The sequence below is a fragment of the Mercenaria mercenaria genome, chromosome 12 (genome assembly GCF_021730395.1).
Source record: "Mercenaria mercenaria strain notata chromosome 12, MADL_Memer_1, whole genome shotgun sequence".
NCBI classification, from domain to species: Eukaryota; Metazoa; Mollusca; class Bivalvia; order Venerida; family Veneridae; genus Mercenaria; species Mercenaria mercenaria.
The window spans coordinates 6,128,949-6,147,682 of NC_069372.1; the positions used below are offsets into that span (position 1 = coordinate 6,128,949).

The 18,734-nt window shown below is 33.9% G+C and overlaps 1 protein-coding gene across 1 annotated transcript; it reads left to right on the plus strand.

Annotated features, from left to right (window-relative positions):
• Nucleotides 1–537: 537 nt before the first annotated feature.
• Nucleotides 538–9,840, plus strand: LOC123534359 (uncharacterized). The gene is made up of 4 exons (XM_045316584.2): nt 538–711; nt 4,575–4,715; nt 8,452–8,806; nt 9,441–9,840. The coding sequence occupies exons 2-4, from the start codon at nt 4,595–4,597 to the stop codon at nt 9,520–9,522; spliced, it is 558 nt and encodes a 185-aa protein (XP_045172519.2). The 5' UTR covers nt 538–711; nt 4,575–4,594; the 3' UTR covers nt 9,523–9,840.
• The last annotated feature ends 8,894 nt before the right edge of the window (nt 9,841–18,734 follow it).

An 18,734-nucleotide genomic window follows, 5' to 3' on the forward strand; every position in this document is an offset into this window, starting at 1 on the left:
CTACCGAGAGTACCACGCAAATCGCATCCAATAACCCCAAATACTAGAATAGAACTTGATTTTATCATAGTTTAAAGCTGATCAGAATTTATAAATAGCAAATAAATTGTCTAGGTACTCCTATAGACCGTAAGTGACTAAACGTTATAAAATATGAAAAGTCACCGTTTTTTGCGTACACCGCAGACGTGTGAAGTATCACAAAAACTAGGGAATGAAAACAATGCGAAATATCTATATCGGAGCGCTGTTACTCATATGCTCTGAGTTAGACAATCTCTCATTTTACTGGCTTTTACACCATCCCATTTAATCATAACTGGTTTCGTTATTACACGATGGGGCAATAAGAATATCGTTTTCATATTCATTAGTCCATAAAACACCCCATCCTCCAATACATTATAACAACTAACTGATTTTAATAAGTGGTCTGATACGGGTTCCGCTTCAAGGATATGTGGAGTTAAAAGTCAACCTATATAAAGTCATCACTGAGCAAATATATAGAATCAGTTCGAACCATTTCATATAAATTAAACAGTTACAAGGTTTTAATTCACAACGATATTTTTAGTTCTTCGGGTGAAGTTAATATCTTATATACACCGGCTATTATAATAAGTTTCTATATTAATTATTTTTGTGTGTTTGAACAATTTAAAAAGTTGAACTCTAATACGAAAGTGTCTTTTGGATATCTCTAATCTGGTGGGTATATCAAATAGAATTTTATATTCATGTTAATAAGATCAGATATGCTTAATTTTCCGAAAAAGTTTTTTTTTTATTAAATTAAAACATTTACATATTTGAGTTTCAATTTCTGAAACAGCCATATACAAAAGATTTTAATAAGAGTGTTATTAAATTATTAAAAGCGAAAATTGAAGAAAACTGCAAAACTTTTTATTTTTATTATTGCGCAACTTCTGTAAAACAATAGGTACCACAACAAATATTCGAGGAAGAGCGTTCAAGTCGCACATTCCTTTCATGCAGTATTCACTAAATTTATTGGACTTTTAAAAAAAGTTCAACATTATTTTGCAATATCATTTATTTTTTGCAATATACAATATATTTCTTGATTTTACTCTCAAAAGACTCATCTTAGTTTATCCAATTTGAAAACGTGAAACGCAGAAATTCTTTCTAAGACATAAAAGTGAATTAAATTAAATTTCATTTTAGCAGTTGAAATAAACGCTATTTCTGTATTTCGTACACATTTCTAGACGCTTCTTTGGGCCTAAAATACCCTTTAATTTCTTCAGTGTATTCTTAAATACTTTTTGCTATATTTCATTCAAAAGTCTGAACATTTCAAAACATGTTTTGCATGTCAATTACAATTTTACAATTAATTATGTGTTTATTTTCCGTTAGCGGCTTTCGCAAAATATTCCTAGTTACATTTTATTTAATGTCAAAAAATCCTTTTTAAGAAATCCTTACATTCGGCGTACATTGAAAGGTGTGTTTGTATGAAGAACTGTAGGTCAGTGACAAGAAAAAGATAGTAAATAATCATGTGTTTCGCAGTTTATTCCGAACAATGACCATGCAAAAGATTTGAACGCTTTCAAAGTATGTGCAGCATCTATGTTACATTTGTAAACTTCTTACAAAATGCATGCTTGAAGTCATTCCCGCAAAAGGTCAGAACCATTTGCAAGAAATGTCAGAGATGCTTGACACGCCATCAGCAAACCATATTATATACGCAGAACATGTCATGATTCACAGCGAACACTCTAAAGAACGCCGATTTCTTTATTGTAAAATGTTTTGAAAAAAAACAACTGAAACGACGTTGGATAGTCTGTGAATATATAATTCAATGACTCGTAGATATCGACATTTGTGCTAACCTGAGGGATGACCAATTTCATATTATTTCGCAAGTTTAGAAATGCATCACGCTGAAAATTACAATACACTGTATGCTTTTCTATAATGCTATAGTCCATCTAGGATGTATGTCTTCTTATATTGAATAAACCTAAACAGAATTTTTGAGCATTACGATTATCATAAGTCAGCTTTTACACGTGCATATTCACTGTATCTCTATATTCATTTTTTTTTTATTTTCAAGTGTGGTGCCGTACTGGTACCATTGTTAAATACACGCAATTCTTATGTACTAGTTTCTGTTAAAACATACTTACGCTAAAATGACGTCACATTAACGTGCGATGATGTCAATATTTTTGTTGCCACCAAGAAAGAGCGCTACTATATTTTATCTAGTGTTTTAGAAAAAGGGCATATTAGAATCGAAATAATGTGTAGCAAAATCGGGTTCTACCTAAATTAATACACTCAAAATTGGTTATACGTCGCCAGAATAATTCACTCGAGCTACGCCCTCGTGAAATTATTCCGCGGACGTGAAATCTCTTTCCGTGTATAATAACGTTAAAACACGGTTTTTCTATACATTATTTCTTAAATATAAACGTTTCTTTTTTTAATAAACCATTATTTAACATGCAACGTTTCAAAGTAACACGCTAAGATTGATGCGTTTTAGTCTGTGTGTTTTAACGGCCTAATTTCATCAAATAATGAAAATGAAACGTTCGTTATCTTCAAATAATTTTGCAAAAAGAGGAAATTTACCTCTCGGAACCACAAAGTGTTCATGTTTTTGGACAAATTGATCATCCCACATGTGCATTAAAATAAGAACTAAATCCATCTTCTATAACATATTGTAATTGGACCAAACCCTAAACAACATTGAAATTTTAAGTGATATGTTAAATAGATGTGAAGGAAAACCGTAGGCGGCTCTAAAGACAATGGTAATATAAACATAAAAGAAACATTAACACTAGAAAGGTTGTTGTGATAGAGACGGAATCATTAATATTATTTGGAATTATCGTATCAAAATTAATGGATAAACTTAAAACTTAATATTGCTTGACTGTTACTTGAATGTCTCGTCCTGGGGTTGAATAAGGGGATTTATGCCACAGAACTGCAAATGTAAGGGCAGAAACATTCGTTCAGAAATCGATTAAGGTACGTACCATTAGACTTTAGGATGGCTCCCAAGTGTTGGCCAATTCGTTTCACTCAACCTGGGATACTCCGGTCACGTGAGGGGCAAGAGAAAGACTCTAGCCAGTTTGCTTGTTTGTTTTTGTTTTTTTTTAATACGAACGCTTAGGCGTATGCTGACTATGTGAGCTGCAAATAAAAGAATAATTCTAATTTGCTATAATTTTATTTTGTATCCTGTCAAATTATTTCTTCTTTGGGCATGTTTTTGGCTTTATCGGTATCAATTTCAAATTCCAAATGTTTGTCCAAACTTACCTCTCGAAAATATATGATTTTTCGCTCGTAAGTCCGTTGCACATCGCCGTATGCCACATACAGCCGTGCAGTACCGGGAAGCCAAATGAATACTTAACAGGTTGCCAGCGGTGAGACGGCATGCGCCTCAAAAGTGAAACGAATTAGCTCGCTTGTTTGATATGTTCTGTTACTCATCGGTCGCCGGGTCAGGTTCTGACCTCTAACAAAACAAAACAAGACGATTAAAAGGTAGTTTAAGTCGTATGTTATTATCACAAATAATGTATCTATTACTATCGAATGATTATATCTAAATACAATAAATCAGAAGAAATATTCCCACGAATTAAAGGTAGTAATAGTTCTTTTGTTTTATATTATTACTGTGGTTTTATCAACGTGACTACAAATGAAAAATGAAAAAAATTGAGGGTTCTTGTAAACTCTAAAGTATTGCAATTAGTAAAACGTTAATTAATTACTTTTAAATACCTAACATGTAATACAATATAGTTGCATTACGTTAGCAATGTTTTAACTCTTGTACGTGGTAAAACGAATTTTAGGGTAACTCATTAATTTGCTGGTTTATTATCTAATGTGTAAGACAAAGTTACACAGAAATTGAAAAATATAAGCTTAAATGTAACACCTGTTGAATGCGCGTAATAAGTAACTGAGGGATAAAATGCAGTGTCTAAAATATTTGTCACCACCAAAATTATATTTCTTTCTTAGCACAATTCTGAAGAACTTAACTTAATTTTGGAAAAGTTTTTTTGAGTACACCAGTTTCCTAAGGAGGAGTACCTTTGTTGCTGGTGCGTCTACCCTAGAATGACCACGCGAGGTGTATATAACAGACCAGTGAACATATAATGCACATTTGTGGCAACAGTCGGCTAGTGAAATATTAGATGTTTGCGCAAAAATTAAATGAAAAACAAACAAATATTATAATGATTAACTGGCACTGTTCAATACATGTAACAAGGCTCTTTTGGCTTTAATTTAAATTTGTGATATGGACATAATATAGTTGTTGCACGTGTTTTCGCTGCAAAAAAGATATATTAAAAATGTGATAAGTAATAAACTTGAGATGCTTGAGTTTAATTAAATTCACAGATTTTTTGATTAAGGCAGTAAATACTCTGATATACATGTTAGCGGCTTCCACTACAATGGACATTTGCTACAGTAATTTTGTAAAATGTTATATACTTAAAAATAAGACAAAAACTCGTTTTCCTCTGCAGACATTCACTACTAGAAGATAATGCGGCGTTTAGATGCAATCAAGATAATGTTCGTGTGCTTGTGCATATGGCACATGTGTCCGGCTCATCAGTGTGGGGATAATCCCCTAATGCTAGTGGATGAATTCTCCAGAGAACGAGGTAAGGATCTCTGATCGACATGTTATGCTTTACTCTTATATTTTTCTTTCTGGTTCTTCATTTTTTCTGCATTATAGATTTCCGTCCAAACAGGTGTTAGGGGACATGAGGGGTATTGCACTATGCAACCTCTTATGAAGACATCCGTTCAAATGTGTCTGCTATTATTTTTCGCTATCCATGCTTCTAAAAGACCTATACAAAAGTAAAGCTATAACTAGATAATCACAATGTTTTTGTTTTCTGGGTTTTTATGGGTTTTTAGGGTTTTTTGTCCTTCTTTTTTCGTAGGGAGAAGTTGATGGTAAAAACTGCTCATCAATAATTCAATTAAATACGCAAAAATGTAGAAAAATAGGATCAAAATTATGCCTTTAATATAAAAAATATACTTATTTATTTGTTTGAAGTCCGGATATCGTCAGCAACATTCTACAGTAAAAAAGTTGATCTCAGTCGAATGGTTTAATTTTTCTCATAATCTTAAATATTCAAGGACAGGCAAAGAAAAACACACTTTATTTATAATTAGGTTTTACATTACTTATACGTTAAAAAAAAACAACAAATTAACAAATATGGATATGGATATATTTAGCAGGTTGAATGATGGTTAAATTAATACTGAGAAATATTTACAAAATGTAAGATCTTTGGGGACAGTTTGGGACATCGCTAAAATATATCAGATTATATTTTGAAAGTCAAATAAATTTCCATAGTTTAGTTATACCGTGTTCAGACTACGTTTTTAATCCTATATTAACTTGGGTTTATTTTTTAAACTCGTTTGCGTTCACACTATATGTGGTGTAAACCGAGAATTATGTAAAGGTCAAGTGGTTTCTGTAATGTAGCATTAAAACTACCTCGGGAGGTGGTTTTAATACTATATTAAGAAATAATACTACATTACTTTACAAGTGTGAACGCAATTGTGAGTTATAACTGGTTTTACAATCCCAAATCCACAGATCTTACCTTTTGGCGGAAGAATACCATGTGTTTCTCTTTTGAAACAAACAATTGATGATATGGCTGGCAAAAGTAATTGGAGTGTTAATGAAATAAAAACATTAAATTACGATATGGAGTCATGCTGATGCTCAAAATGGACTATAGATGGAATGAACAGTAATTCTTAGATGAGCACAGAAGTTTAAACATTGATGACTCCTTTTTGTTTCTGTTAGCCTCCTTCTTTGTAACCTTTTTTGCTTACTACAAAATATTTGTTAACTTTACATGTATATATTTAAACCACCTTTCTTTGCATAGTGTGGACACAAACTAGATTATATTTTTATGAGTTTTAAATGTCAGATACCAATTATAGCCAATTAGTGCCTGATAAAAATAAAACCCTATCTTCTAGTGTGAACACGGTATAATTTTGTAAAGTCACGACTTTAATTGCATACAATGGCAGTTTTCAAATATTGTAAAACTTAATTTCTTCTTCATTGATAAATGAATAAAGCTGTCGTGGTAAAGATCCTTTGAAACCATAGAACTTAACCAAGCAACATTATAGCAGACTCAGTTTTGACTGACTCTGTTTATGAGAAAGAAATGAAATATGCAACATCTCGTTAGCCTTTATTGTAGAAATTTAAACGAAATCGTATCAGAAATTAGAAATTTTCATAGTCGTACGTTTTTGATTTATAAAAAAACCTAATTTTGCATTTTTTTTTTTTAAAGTAGGAAATTTGCCTTTTAAAGGCAAAAATTTAAAACTTTAGAGACTTTTTCTTATGGATCGTTTAAAGGCGGTGCCCAAATGTATTCTGGAATGTTGTTATTTTTCCGGGATATTTGCCCTTGTGTTTAGCTAGTGCACCAATATCAAAGAGAAAAAGGTGCATTGTAAGTTGACACATATTTATATTGAATTATTAAGCAATAATGAAATGAAATCATATTTCCATTGAATATTTAACAAGACTTGTACATAACAATAATAAATAAATCCTTCACAAAATGGATAAAATCTTAAGCACTCTTTGATTTTTTTTTTTGATGGTTTGCAATAGAAGTATGAGATCATGAAAAAACGGACCGTATGTGACTGTATAGACACCATTTGTCAAAATCAGATATTTTTTACACTTAAGGCGATTTCCCCAATTTTTTAAAACTGATCAAGTACTGTTGCGCCTATCCAACTTAACAGCCAAGACTGAACCAAAAGAACGAAATATGTGACGTGATTTGCTGCATTTTCAAAAGTTATGAATAATCACAGCTAGCGTGTGCCAATCCAGTATATTACTGTTTCTTGAAGTGAAATATGGGATATTAGCTTGTGAATCACAACTCATTATGCAAGTTGAATTAATTCCAGGAAATGTATCATGATCTCTTCAAGAATTAATACATATATTGAATAGAAAATGAATTTAAAATAACATGTGTTGCATTTTAGTGAGTGGATTTGTTAATGTCATTGGATTATGAATGAAATTAATATGCACATTAAAACATTGGGTAAAAATAAGATAAGTAAAAATATTACGGTGCATTTGAGTTACTGTGTTTATTAATTACATTTATATTCCATAGGAATTTATATACTAGATTTCACAATTGAACCTTTCAATTATTGTTTTTTTTTTTTTGTCAAAGGGCCAATCCTGTATATCGGTTTTTTGTTACAAACGAAAATGCAGTAACCTTCACTATGACATTGTGAATGACTTTATAACTTGATTTCTTAAAGTTTTTTTTTTCCCCCAATAAATAATGTGGCAAAAACACCTGAAGCAGTGCAGCAAGGTTAAATGATATCCACAGGCATGTATCCTTTAAAAAAAAAAAAGATAAAGAAATTGTGTCTAATACCGTTTGGTTTTCTGCTTAAATATGTAAGTGCAAGGGACATATCTATGCTTGTTAGTACTTGACCGAGGCAAGTGTTGTCATTCGCAGGTACAACATAAATATCAGAACTTCATTTATTTATATAAACCCCAAATTTTTATGAAATTTGCATTGTTAAATTATTACTGGTTATTTGAAGGACTTAGAAATCAATTTCTAAACGTTATTTAATACGTTTTTGACTTTGATTAAGACGGCTTATACTCGAATGACTTGCTCTTCAAAGCGGTGGGTTCGAAATCTCGTTTGAGATGTGACCAAGCCATCCAACTGGCTTACGGAAGGTCTCCGATTCAACCGGTGCCCGCTCGTGTCCGAGGTGCATCTGGGGTCTTGCACCACTATGCAAAGCTTGAAAGTCGCAGTATGACATATAATTGTGTCGGTGTGACGTCAAACCCAACAAAAGCAAAACAAAAAGCAAATCGAATTGTTTATCATCTTGCGATCAGGGAATATACGTATGACCTAATGTTAGAAAAACAATCTCAGGAATTGATATTGTGTATGTCTCCTCTAAATTCAATGACAAAACAGTTTGTCATTGAAATTATTTAATGATAGTTGGACTTCAAATATATACTCATGATATGAGCCGTGCCATGAGAAAACCAACATAGTGGGTGTGCGACCAGCATGGATCCAGACCAGCCTGCGCATCCGCGCAGTCTGGTCAGGATCCATGCTGTTGCTAACAGTTTCTCGCCAATTCCAATAGGCTTTAAAAGCGAACAGCATGGAGCCTGACCAGACTGCGCGGATGCGCAGGCTGGTCTGGATCCATGCTGGTCGCACACCCACTATGTTGGTTTTCTCATGGCACGGCTCAATTATTACTTATATCTATTTACAGGATTTAATGCTGAGGCAATGTTGGAATATATGAGAGAACGTTTCCCAAACGACTATGAGCAGCTTATGACTGACTATCGGGAGTATTTGGCATGTCGGCAGATGATGAATACGGGTTACTTCAAACGTTCAGTAGATGAACAAGAGACGTTTCATTCAGTACGGCAACAGCATATAAACAACGTGGACAAACAATTTAAAAATAAATATGGTGACATTGTGAAGGTGCTCTTTGGATCAAGACAACAAGTTCCTGATTTGAGCAAAGATAATTTTAATTCCATACCTGCAATCAATACGGAAAGCTTAGACAATCCACTAGACAATCAAGATGATCTTCCGTTTATAATAAAACGGTAAGGTTGCTGATGTAAATTTCTTTTGTGTCTGACGATAGTGGTGCCGTTGGGAACAAACGAACGTGAGATAAAATGATACTTCAGCATGCTGGCCTTTCTGCACAAGTAATATATTTGAAATAAACAGATAATATTCTGTTGCAGGCGGAGATTGTTTAATTGTTCCTATTAGATCATGGAGTCTATAGCGCAATTCATGAATTTACAGATCATATTCTGTCGCTCATTTCGCATGGATTCCGAAAAATATAAATTCATTCTTTCTCTAAATGAAATTATTATACATGTGAACAGTGGTGTTAATTTAGAAGTACAAAAACAACACTGATACATTTTTTGGCAGATACTCCTGTTTTTTTTTCTTCAAAGATAAAAAAAATAATGTTCAAGGTATAAAATAGCGCATACAATAAATCAGATCATTGATATATGGTTAATTACTATATTTTACCAGAAAAATAAGTAAATTTCAGCGAATTAAAGAGTTCTTAAGGCTAATGTATATAATGTGTGGTTCCTTTATACTAACTTTGTTTTTTAAAATAGAAACTAGACACTTTAGAGAGAAAGTATTTTACCCCACTTTAGATAATAAGTCTATTTCAAACATTTCTCTTATTTTCAATTTCAGACTGCTACGACGGAGTAAGTTGCCAGCGTTGCACCTAAAGAGAAACAGAAGATTGCGCGCAAAATATTTTATGGACGTATGACGTCATGAAATCACGTGACTTCTCATGCTGACGAGAACCATCACATTCCCTCAACTAATACTTGTTCATGTGCATAAAATATTTGTTTTTATTAATTAATTTATTTATTTACTTACTGTTGTTGAACATATTTATTGAGTTAGTTTTGTTTTTTTCTGTACAAAATGGAATCAGTGAATGTTAGATGATATGAAAGAAGAGATAAATAAACTTTAATGTACGTTTGAGTTGAACGCGTTTGTTAGAATTTGAACGACACGACAATCACAGATGACACTGCAAATCAAAAATTTCAGTGATTTTTAGATGAAAATTGAAGTTGCGAGCTTGAAAATATCGAATAAAGAAAAGAATGTTGTAATACATGCGTTAGATATTTTATGATACCTGTATGTCTTAAGAATGTTGAAGTTTATTTAAAACTGAGTTCTTCTCATCAAATGAATTTCTTTAAAAAAAGTCAAATGATATTTTTTCAAAGAAAATGCAAAAGAAATTGATTTAAAATCAGTCTTTGCAAGTTCTTTCCAGACAAAAAACGTTACGCATACTGATAGACCAAAAGCGAATTTAAACCCCAATCAGCAAAACTTTCTTAGTATTCGATCTTTATGTTTTATTCATTTTATTTATTTACGCAAATCAAACATACAAAATATAATTTGAAATATTTTCTTTTGATTATAATGACCATTCAAGTAACTAGAACAAGTGCAACGTATTCTCATTTTGTTAGATAAAGTTTTATATGGTTGGTGCATACCAATTTCCTGAATATTGTCGCCAAATAGGACCTTAGATGGAGCATTCAAACCATTTAACCTTTAGCCAGCTAAATTTCTAAAATTGACTTGTCCATCATTTAATTTGGGCAGTACCATTTATTATTCGAAGGGATGTTCACTGAATAGTGAACAGTGCAGACAATGACGTGCAGACCGATCTTGATAAACCTCTTGCCGCCAGCAGGCTGAAGGTTTAGAGGTCACAACGCTAGACTGGTTACGATTGTTTACAAACATAACGCCGTCATGCAAAAACATTCATTTTTAGGCTCCCTGTGGAGAGTCATGGCATATAGTTTCCACATTGTCATTCCTTCCGTCTGGCCGTCCATCCATCCCGAAATATTTGTCCGAATAACTGCTTCTTAAATTTCCAAGAAATCCGACCAAACTTACAGAAATGTATATCATTATGAAGTGGACTTGTGCATGTCGTCAGGACATGAATATACCATGTGGTTTAGGCGTTATGGCCCTTCGAAATTTTACAGAATACTGTATATTGCCCAATATTGATAAGACTTGTCACAACAACTCCACTTTCAGGTTTTAACGAATCTGGCCAAGTACAGAAAGGTATCAGTATGAAGTGACCTTAGGTATATTGTATGGACAAACATATCTATTAGATCTACGCCTTGTTTACAAGTTATTACCCTGAATTTTTACAAAATTCTGTATTTGCTACAGATAAACACCATAACAGTTTTCAATGGAGACCTAGCCGTAACAACAAATCTTCATTGCTATTAAAGACCTGTTCCAGTTCTACCTTTTAACCTTAAATTGTCATTGAAAAAGCAGGAAAATCCTGACTTATGAACAGTGACGCCTGTCAAAATAGAGTTTATTTTATATAAAATTCTATGTAAAATACCTGACAATGTGGTTTTGCGTGCTAAAATGTGGCGCGTGGCCGTTAACTGTTACCTATTGTAATCATGGGTTGCATACACACAATAGAATTTGTATAGTCGCGGAGCAGGGCTTTAAGTCAACTTACGCTTACTGTTAGGATAACATCTGCTACCGTATACTCCAGTATAAAACGGTTCCCCATTTCCTACTAAATTGACCTTCCTATTTGCTGAAAAACAGTTTATGAGCCGTCTTTTTGTATCGCTTTTGTTAATGTACTGTTAACCGCAGTATATATTGTTGGGATATACATGTAATAGTGTATCAACATATCCCTTATTATTTTTGCCAAATAAAACCCAGAGCAGTTGTTTCTTGTTTTTATATAGCAAATACCTTTTTAAGTTTTTGTCATTTTCCTTTGAGTGTTCATCATGCGTTACTTTAATTAGTTCAAGTAGGATATAGTGCCGATCTTTACTAGCATTTTGTAAATATTTCATGAATTGCTGAAATAAGAAGTGTTTAAGCCAACAAAATTGAACAAAAATCATTTGGCTTTTTAGCTCTCCTGAGCACAAAGTGCTCGGGTGAGCTATTGTGATCGCTCTACCGTCCGTCCGTCCACACTTTCCTTTAACTAACATCTCCTCCTGGGCCAACTTTAATGAAACTTTACAAGAATGTTCCTTGGATAGTCTTTTTTGAAAACTATTCAAAGAATTGAATTCCATACAGAACTCTGGTTGCCATGGCTACCAAAAGGAAAAACTTTAAAAATCTTCTTGTCCAAAACCACAGGTCCTAGGGCTTTGATATTTGGTGTGAGCTTTAGCAATATCAGAACAATGGTCTTTCTTGAGAGGTGGCTCATTGCACAATATTGACTGTTTGTCCTTCCAAATTTCCAGTCAGTATATGACTGTATATAGTGGTAAAGGCGTTTATAGTAGTGAGCTGTTTAGTCAATATCCATTGCTGTGTAACTATTCAGAAGCTGTTCTCCTAAGGAGGAGGTGAAGAAATCAACAACAACAATACCCTCTAAGTAAATACACCAACGTAATCGTCAGCATATAACACTTGGGTTATAATTTTCTTGTTCCTTTTAACTGTGAGTTTCACGCCCCTAGGCGGGTGTTGTGTTTCATTCATTGTACATCTTAGTCCTTCCTCATCATTTAACTTGAAAGTATCATATAGAGCCCACATTCCTGATTAGGCATTTATCAAAATAATGGTCTTGATAACATCTGTGCTAAGTTTGAAACTCAGTCATTTCGGATGAACAACTACGTAAGTCTTGATTTAAGCACAGCCTTGTGTATGCAATACTTTATTCCATATACCGAAACATAGAGGTCAATTTCGCATAGGGTTATGATCAGTCAACAATTAGGCCACACCAATAAATACAACAATAAAAATCCTGCTCACTCTACATCTCCTACATTCTGAACCCCAATCAGACTGTCTGTTTGCCTATGGTCTACAACAAAGACACCAGTATCGTTATATAATCTCCTGTTCTATCAGTACTACATACACTGCTTTGTTTGGTGCGGAGTTTCCTTTTGCTGCATTTTGTAGCAACTTTCGTACTTGTATATACTTATATAAGGAAAAAATTTCAAAATCTTTTTGTCTCAAACCACAGGGCCTAGGTTTTTGATATTTTGTATGTAGCATCATCTAGTGGTCCTCTACCAAGAATATTTTAATTATCCCCTTACGGTCAAATATGACCCCACTGTTGGGGTCACATGACTTATAAAGGTGAAACTTTGAAAATCTACTTGTACAAAACCATATTGCCTAGGGCTTTGATATTTGGTATGCAGCATCGTATACTAGTAGTAGTCCTTTACCAAGATTGTTCAAATTATCCCCCAGGGGTTAAAACTGGCCCCCGCCCCGGGGGCACATGGTTTAAATAGACTTCAGGTTGTATAGTGAAAAACCTTTCAAAAAATTCTTGTCTTAAACCTTAAGCTAAGAGCTTAGATGTTCAGTATGTGGCATGCTCTAGTGGTTCTCTACCAAGATTGTTAAAATCATGACCCTGAGATCAATATATGCCACGCCCGTGGGGACCCTTGTTTTACATTGACTTATATAGGATTTTTTTTTAAATCTTCTTTCCTAGAACCATAAAGCCCAGACTTTAGACTTCAGATATTTAGTTCTTAGTATGGTCTAGTGGTCAACTATCAAGTTTATTAAAATCAGACCCTGGGATCAAAACTGACTGCGCCCCAGAGTCAACCGTTTTTACGTTGGCTTGTATAGGGAAAACCTTTAAAAGTTTCTTTTCTGAAACCATAAGGCACAGAGCTTAGATATTTTGTACGTGGCATGCTCTAGTGGTTCTCTACAAAGATTGTTCAAATCATGACCCTGGAATCCATACAGACCACGCCCGTGTGATCCCTTGTTTTACATAGACTTAGTCGTTTTTGAAGCAGTGGCATAGAGATTTGGACCACAAGTATATTGTTTGATACAGATTTCAATTATCATCTTGAATAGTCTTAATTGTGACCTTCTGACCTACTTCCTTTATTTTGAAGTTACAGCGTAAAAATTTGGACCACGTTTATAACTTTTGACCTACTGACCTACTTTCTTGGTTTTGAAACTACAGCAAAGATATTTGAAACACCTGTATAATGTTTGATTCAGATTTCAATACTCAACTTGAATAGTCGTAATCGTGACCTACTAACCTACTTTCTTATTTTTAAAGTTACAGCAAAGAAATTTGGACCACATGTATGTTTGATACAGATTTCAATGCTCATCTTGAATAGTCTTAATCGTGACCTACTGACCTACATTCTTGTTTTTGGCGTTACAGCATACAAATTTGGATGACCTGTATATATATATTTTTTATACAGATTTCAATACTCGTCTTGAATAGTCTTATTTGGCCTACTGACCTACTTTCTTGTTTTTAAGGGTACAGCATGGAAATGTTGACCACGTGTATAACTTTTAATACAAATTTCAATATTCTTAACCCTGACCTACTGACATACTTTCTTGTTTTTGAAGCTACAGCAAAGAGATTTGGACCACCTGTATAATTTTTTAACAGATTTCAGTACTTATCTTGAATAATCTTTACTATGACATACTCATCTAGTTTTTTTTTTGTTTTGTACTTTAGCAAAGAAATTTGTTTAAGCAAGCAACTAAACTGAGGTGAGCAATATAGGACCATCATGGCCCTCTTGTTGAAGATGTAGGTTTGAGTGCGACTTGAATGATCTCTTGCAATATATGGGATGTGGAATGTACACAGAACAGGCATATATAATATCTTCTGAAACGAAACTGTGAAAGAAACACCCAGGTCACAGTACCTTACAAAATTCTGCAAACTTCGTCCTGACATTCTATCGTCTTTTACCGCTACTATGGCAAGAAAAAGTCCAATAAAAAAGCCATATTTAAAAAAAAACACCCGACGCCCGTTCCGCATATAAACAGGGGTAGGCATTTATTACCTCGTAGGAAATCATTGTTAAATATACAAAGTTTAAACTATTTCGAATTCTTATACATAAAAATGTTTTTAATGATATCTAATGGCAATCTTTCAGTAAAAAGTAAAATCCTCATCACATGTACTAGTATTTAACTTTACTATAAATAAAAATTAAGTTTGCATATAGAACTACAGTTATAATTATATGACATGCAGTAACAATAACTGTTAAAAAAAGCAGCAGTACATGATTTATACTGTGTTTATCTATAGATGGATTTACAATTGGCGCGATCCTTAGCAACGGAAGTAAAATTTCAATCTATTCGATCGATATGAGACTGTATTATAATAAGTTACCACTGAACGACAAAGGAAAATATGTGTAAATCTTTGCACATCCACAACTACCTTGCGCAAAATGAGATATCAACTAATGCGCATTATAACTCATAATGAACAGGCATTGTTACAATCACATTCCAACGATACTACGCCTTTTGAAAGGTTACATTGAGCTAGTGACCTGCATGACAAAAGTATAGCGCTTCTTATAAATAATTTTTATGTAATATTCTTTTTACTATGCACGTTGAAATAGGAGCTTTTGACTATCTCGGAATCCTGATTTTTTGTTTGCAATAAACTGACGCCAGATGATGGTCCCTTTTGATGAAGCACTTTGCTGTATACCGACAGAGTTGGAGAGAAAATTTCCATACTCCTGTAGGGGTCCGCCGGTACGTAAAATGTAGCTGTTTTTGACCAGACTTTGTTGCAGTACTGGTCCGAGATGACTAAGCACTTTATGTAACAGAGAAATAAGCTGTGTCATTTCGTCCGTGTTTCTATATTTCTATAAAGGCATGTGTCTCTCCTAGGCCTCGTCACTGGTAAAAACAAAAATGAAAGATAACATTTCGTAGTCTGTAACATGTACCTTCCTAAAACACTTAATACCTTTGATAGGTAGCATTAAACTGGCGACCAGCTAGAGTGAAAAACGGCCGTTCCTTATACAATATTTTGTATATCATGTAAATTCAAAACTTTTTGACCAAATTTTGGGATCCCTGCTTTTTGTTGTTGTTGTTGCAACTGACGCCAAGATGGTCATCGAAGACCGTTCATTTAACACACTACTGTGTGCCAGCATAATCGACGATCAACAGCACCCGCAGAAACTGGCATATTTCTCTAGGACAGAGCAACTTAAAAACGACCTAATTTCGAGACACGATCTTTTTGCTTGCAGCTGACACTGGAATGGTTCCAGACGACCAAGCATCTACTTACTTTAGGATACAAAGAACATGATAATTATGTATAAAGAAATGGCTGCTTTTAAACTACTTTTATGTAATTCTTCTCACCAGTTCAATGTTATTTTCCAAATGGAAAGTGCTTGTAATAAGATACAAGATAATACCTTTACCATCCTCGTATGCATATAGAACACGGATGAAAACTGACAGATCTTTGGGCGTGTTCCGTTATATCTTAAAGAAAATAAGTGATTGGTCATCTTGGACCATCCTGGCATTTTATTGCAAGTGAAGAAATGTGGTACCCGAAGATTGGTCAAAAACAGCCATTTTTACATACTACCACCTAGAGAACTATGGCAATTCCAGTTGGTGCTGTTCCTCGCCGTTTCTGACTGTGTTAGTGGCTGGAAATCGCGGAATTTCCAAGCTTTCTCACAAAAAATCGGGATTCCAAAATTTTGTCGAAAACTGCTATTTTTAGTACGTTATTATATATAATAAATGGCTCATTAAATGCAATCTGCTCTACAGTTCAGTATCACATTTCAGAAGGCTTAGAGCCGTTGGAAAGATACGATATATTAGTGTTTCCCGGCTATGACAGTCATGAGTGCATGTATAGATATCGAAAAAAAGAGAGGAAATTTCACTAAACAAATATGCCCACATGCAGAATGTCGAGCCTGCCAGCTGTCAAGTGTGACCTTGACCTTAGACGACCTAGGGACCTGGTTCTTGCGACACTCCGTCTCATAATGGTGACCATTCATGCCAAGTTACATCAAAGTCCCACCATGCATGAAGAAGAAATGCTCCGCACAAACTTCAATTTGACCTTTGACCTCAACTGTGACCTTGACCTTTGAGATAGGAACATGGAGTTTGCGCTTGACACGCCTTCTCATTGAGGTAAACATTCATGCCAAATATAAACAAGATTGGTCCATGCATGTCAAAGTTATGGCCCGGACAAAATCGGACGGACGCACGCACATACACGGAACCGCCAAAAGTGGCGACTAAGTCGAGCTCACCGCAAGCGGGCTCGACAAAAACTGACATGTTTAGAGAGGGCTTGAAATTAATTCAATGCATTCATCCGTCAAATAGTTTTCGGACGAACAAATTCTATGCCGGTGAGCGACGTCGTACTTGACAAATAGATAGTAAGTGTACCTTTGTACATGAATAAATTCAGTTCATTATTTCAAAAGATATGGAACAGACATGGACATTTCGCTGAATATTAAGCACAAAAGGGGCATAACTTAAGTAAAAATCAAAGGGTTGTAACAAAGAACATTCTCGACTTACATCCTATGACTATATACCTGTGTACTCAATCCATCCATCCTTTCAAAAGTTATCATAGGTGCATGGACGCACACACCGACATGAGGACTCCGGTATAATTCTCCTTATTTTATTTTTAGAACAGGTTACTGATTACTTATCTACCTACATATCTCTAAATTTCAAGATCACAGCAATGCTTGCAAATAATATTAGAATAAAATTTACAGAAAAAAAATATTGTTTTCCTGATTGGGTGAATTGAGTTTTAATTTGACTACACTGTGAGGTAAAGAATTTTGAAAGATTCTATGATATCCGATCATAAACTTCTTTAACTTATATCGTATATTGTTTCTAGCACAGGGCAGTCTCTGAGTCTGACTGTACATTAAGAGAATTTCAGGAGCCAAAAGAAATCAAAGAGCTATAAAAATAAGTATTTATACTTCTTTGAAGAAATGTAGAAGCAAAACAAGTGATTTGTTACTGTATAAACTTATTTTAATTCAATAAATATAACTAACTATAAACATATATAACAAACAACAGAGACACAAATTTAACATAACCTGATAAATGCGAAGACATATTTTATCAGGCATTAATTCAATATGTAGGATAATGAATATCATTGCTGGGTGGTCTCCCCTGATAAGTTTGTCCAGATTCTGGATTGTCTCCCCTGACCAGTTTGTCTAGATGCTGGGTTGTCTCCCCTGATCCAGCCCTACATTATATTTGTTTGAGTACCTAGGATGCACTTATAAAGGGGGATAGAAGAATTTGTTAAATGTTGCAAAACTGCATATTGCAGAAGAAATAGTAATGGAATTAATCACTTACCGAGACAGTATACCTAGATTTACCCATTACTGTACATTAAAAGTAAGTAAAAAAAATTAATTACATGATGGAAAACAAAAGAGGAAGACAAATTGTCACAGTTGTCTACATTAAAAATGTTTTATATGCAACACTGAACCTTATATTGTACAGCTCTTTGTCTGCACCCAAAAATCTTTTACGATCTCCATTAATTTCTTGTTAGAGCTAAGGACTCGAGTTATTCCTGCTATAAAGCCTCATCAAAAAAAGAATAAATCATAAAATTTTAAGCATAAATTTTTATATATAAACTTGCCCCTATTGTACAACCGGTTGCCAGAATATCTGGTAACAAGAACCCTAACTACATATAACAGAAACAGTGTATAACACTGACAACTAGAAAACACTTTTGATTTAAAACACAAAATATTAGAAAGTGCATTTGTTATTAAAACACAAACAGCATTAAAGAAAACTTTAATAAATAAACATTTATTGTCAAAAGTTGGCAGCAATGTGAAAAACATAAAATTTGTAGTAAAGTTTACTAATGAATTCCAACTTCCATTTGGAAATAAACACCGAGTTGAGTTTTTTAGTGATGCAGAACAATATGGACTAGATACCTTATTTAATATGGTCAAACATCTTTGTTTTAAATACCACAGTTGTAAAAATGGCTTC

Coding starts and splice junctions, on each gene's coding strand:
- LOC123534359 (XM_045316584.2), top strand. CDS start 4,595: ATGCGGCGTTTAGATGCAATCAAGATAATGTTCGTGTGCTTGTGCATA. Junction 4,716..8,451: donor TGAATTCTCCAGAGAACGAG/GTAAGGATCTCT, acceptor ATCTATTTACAG/GATTTAATGCTGAGGCAATG. Junction 8,807..9,440: donor CTTCCGTTTATAATAAAACG/GTAAGGTTGCTG, acceptor TTTCAATTTCAG/ACTGCTACGACGGAGTAAGT.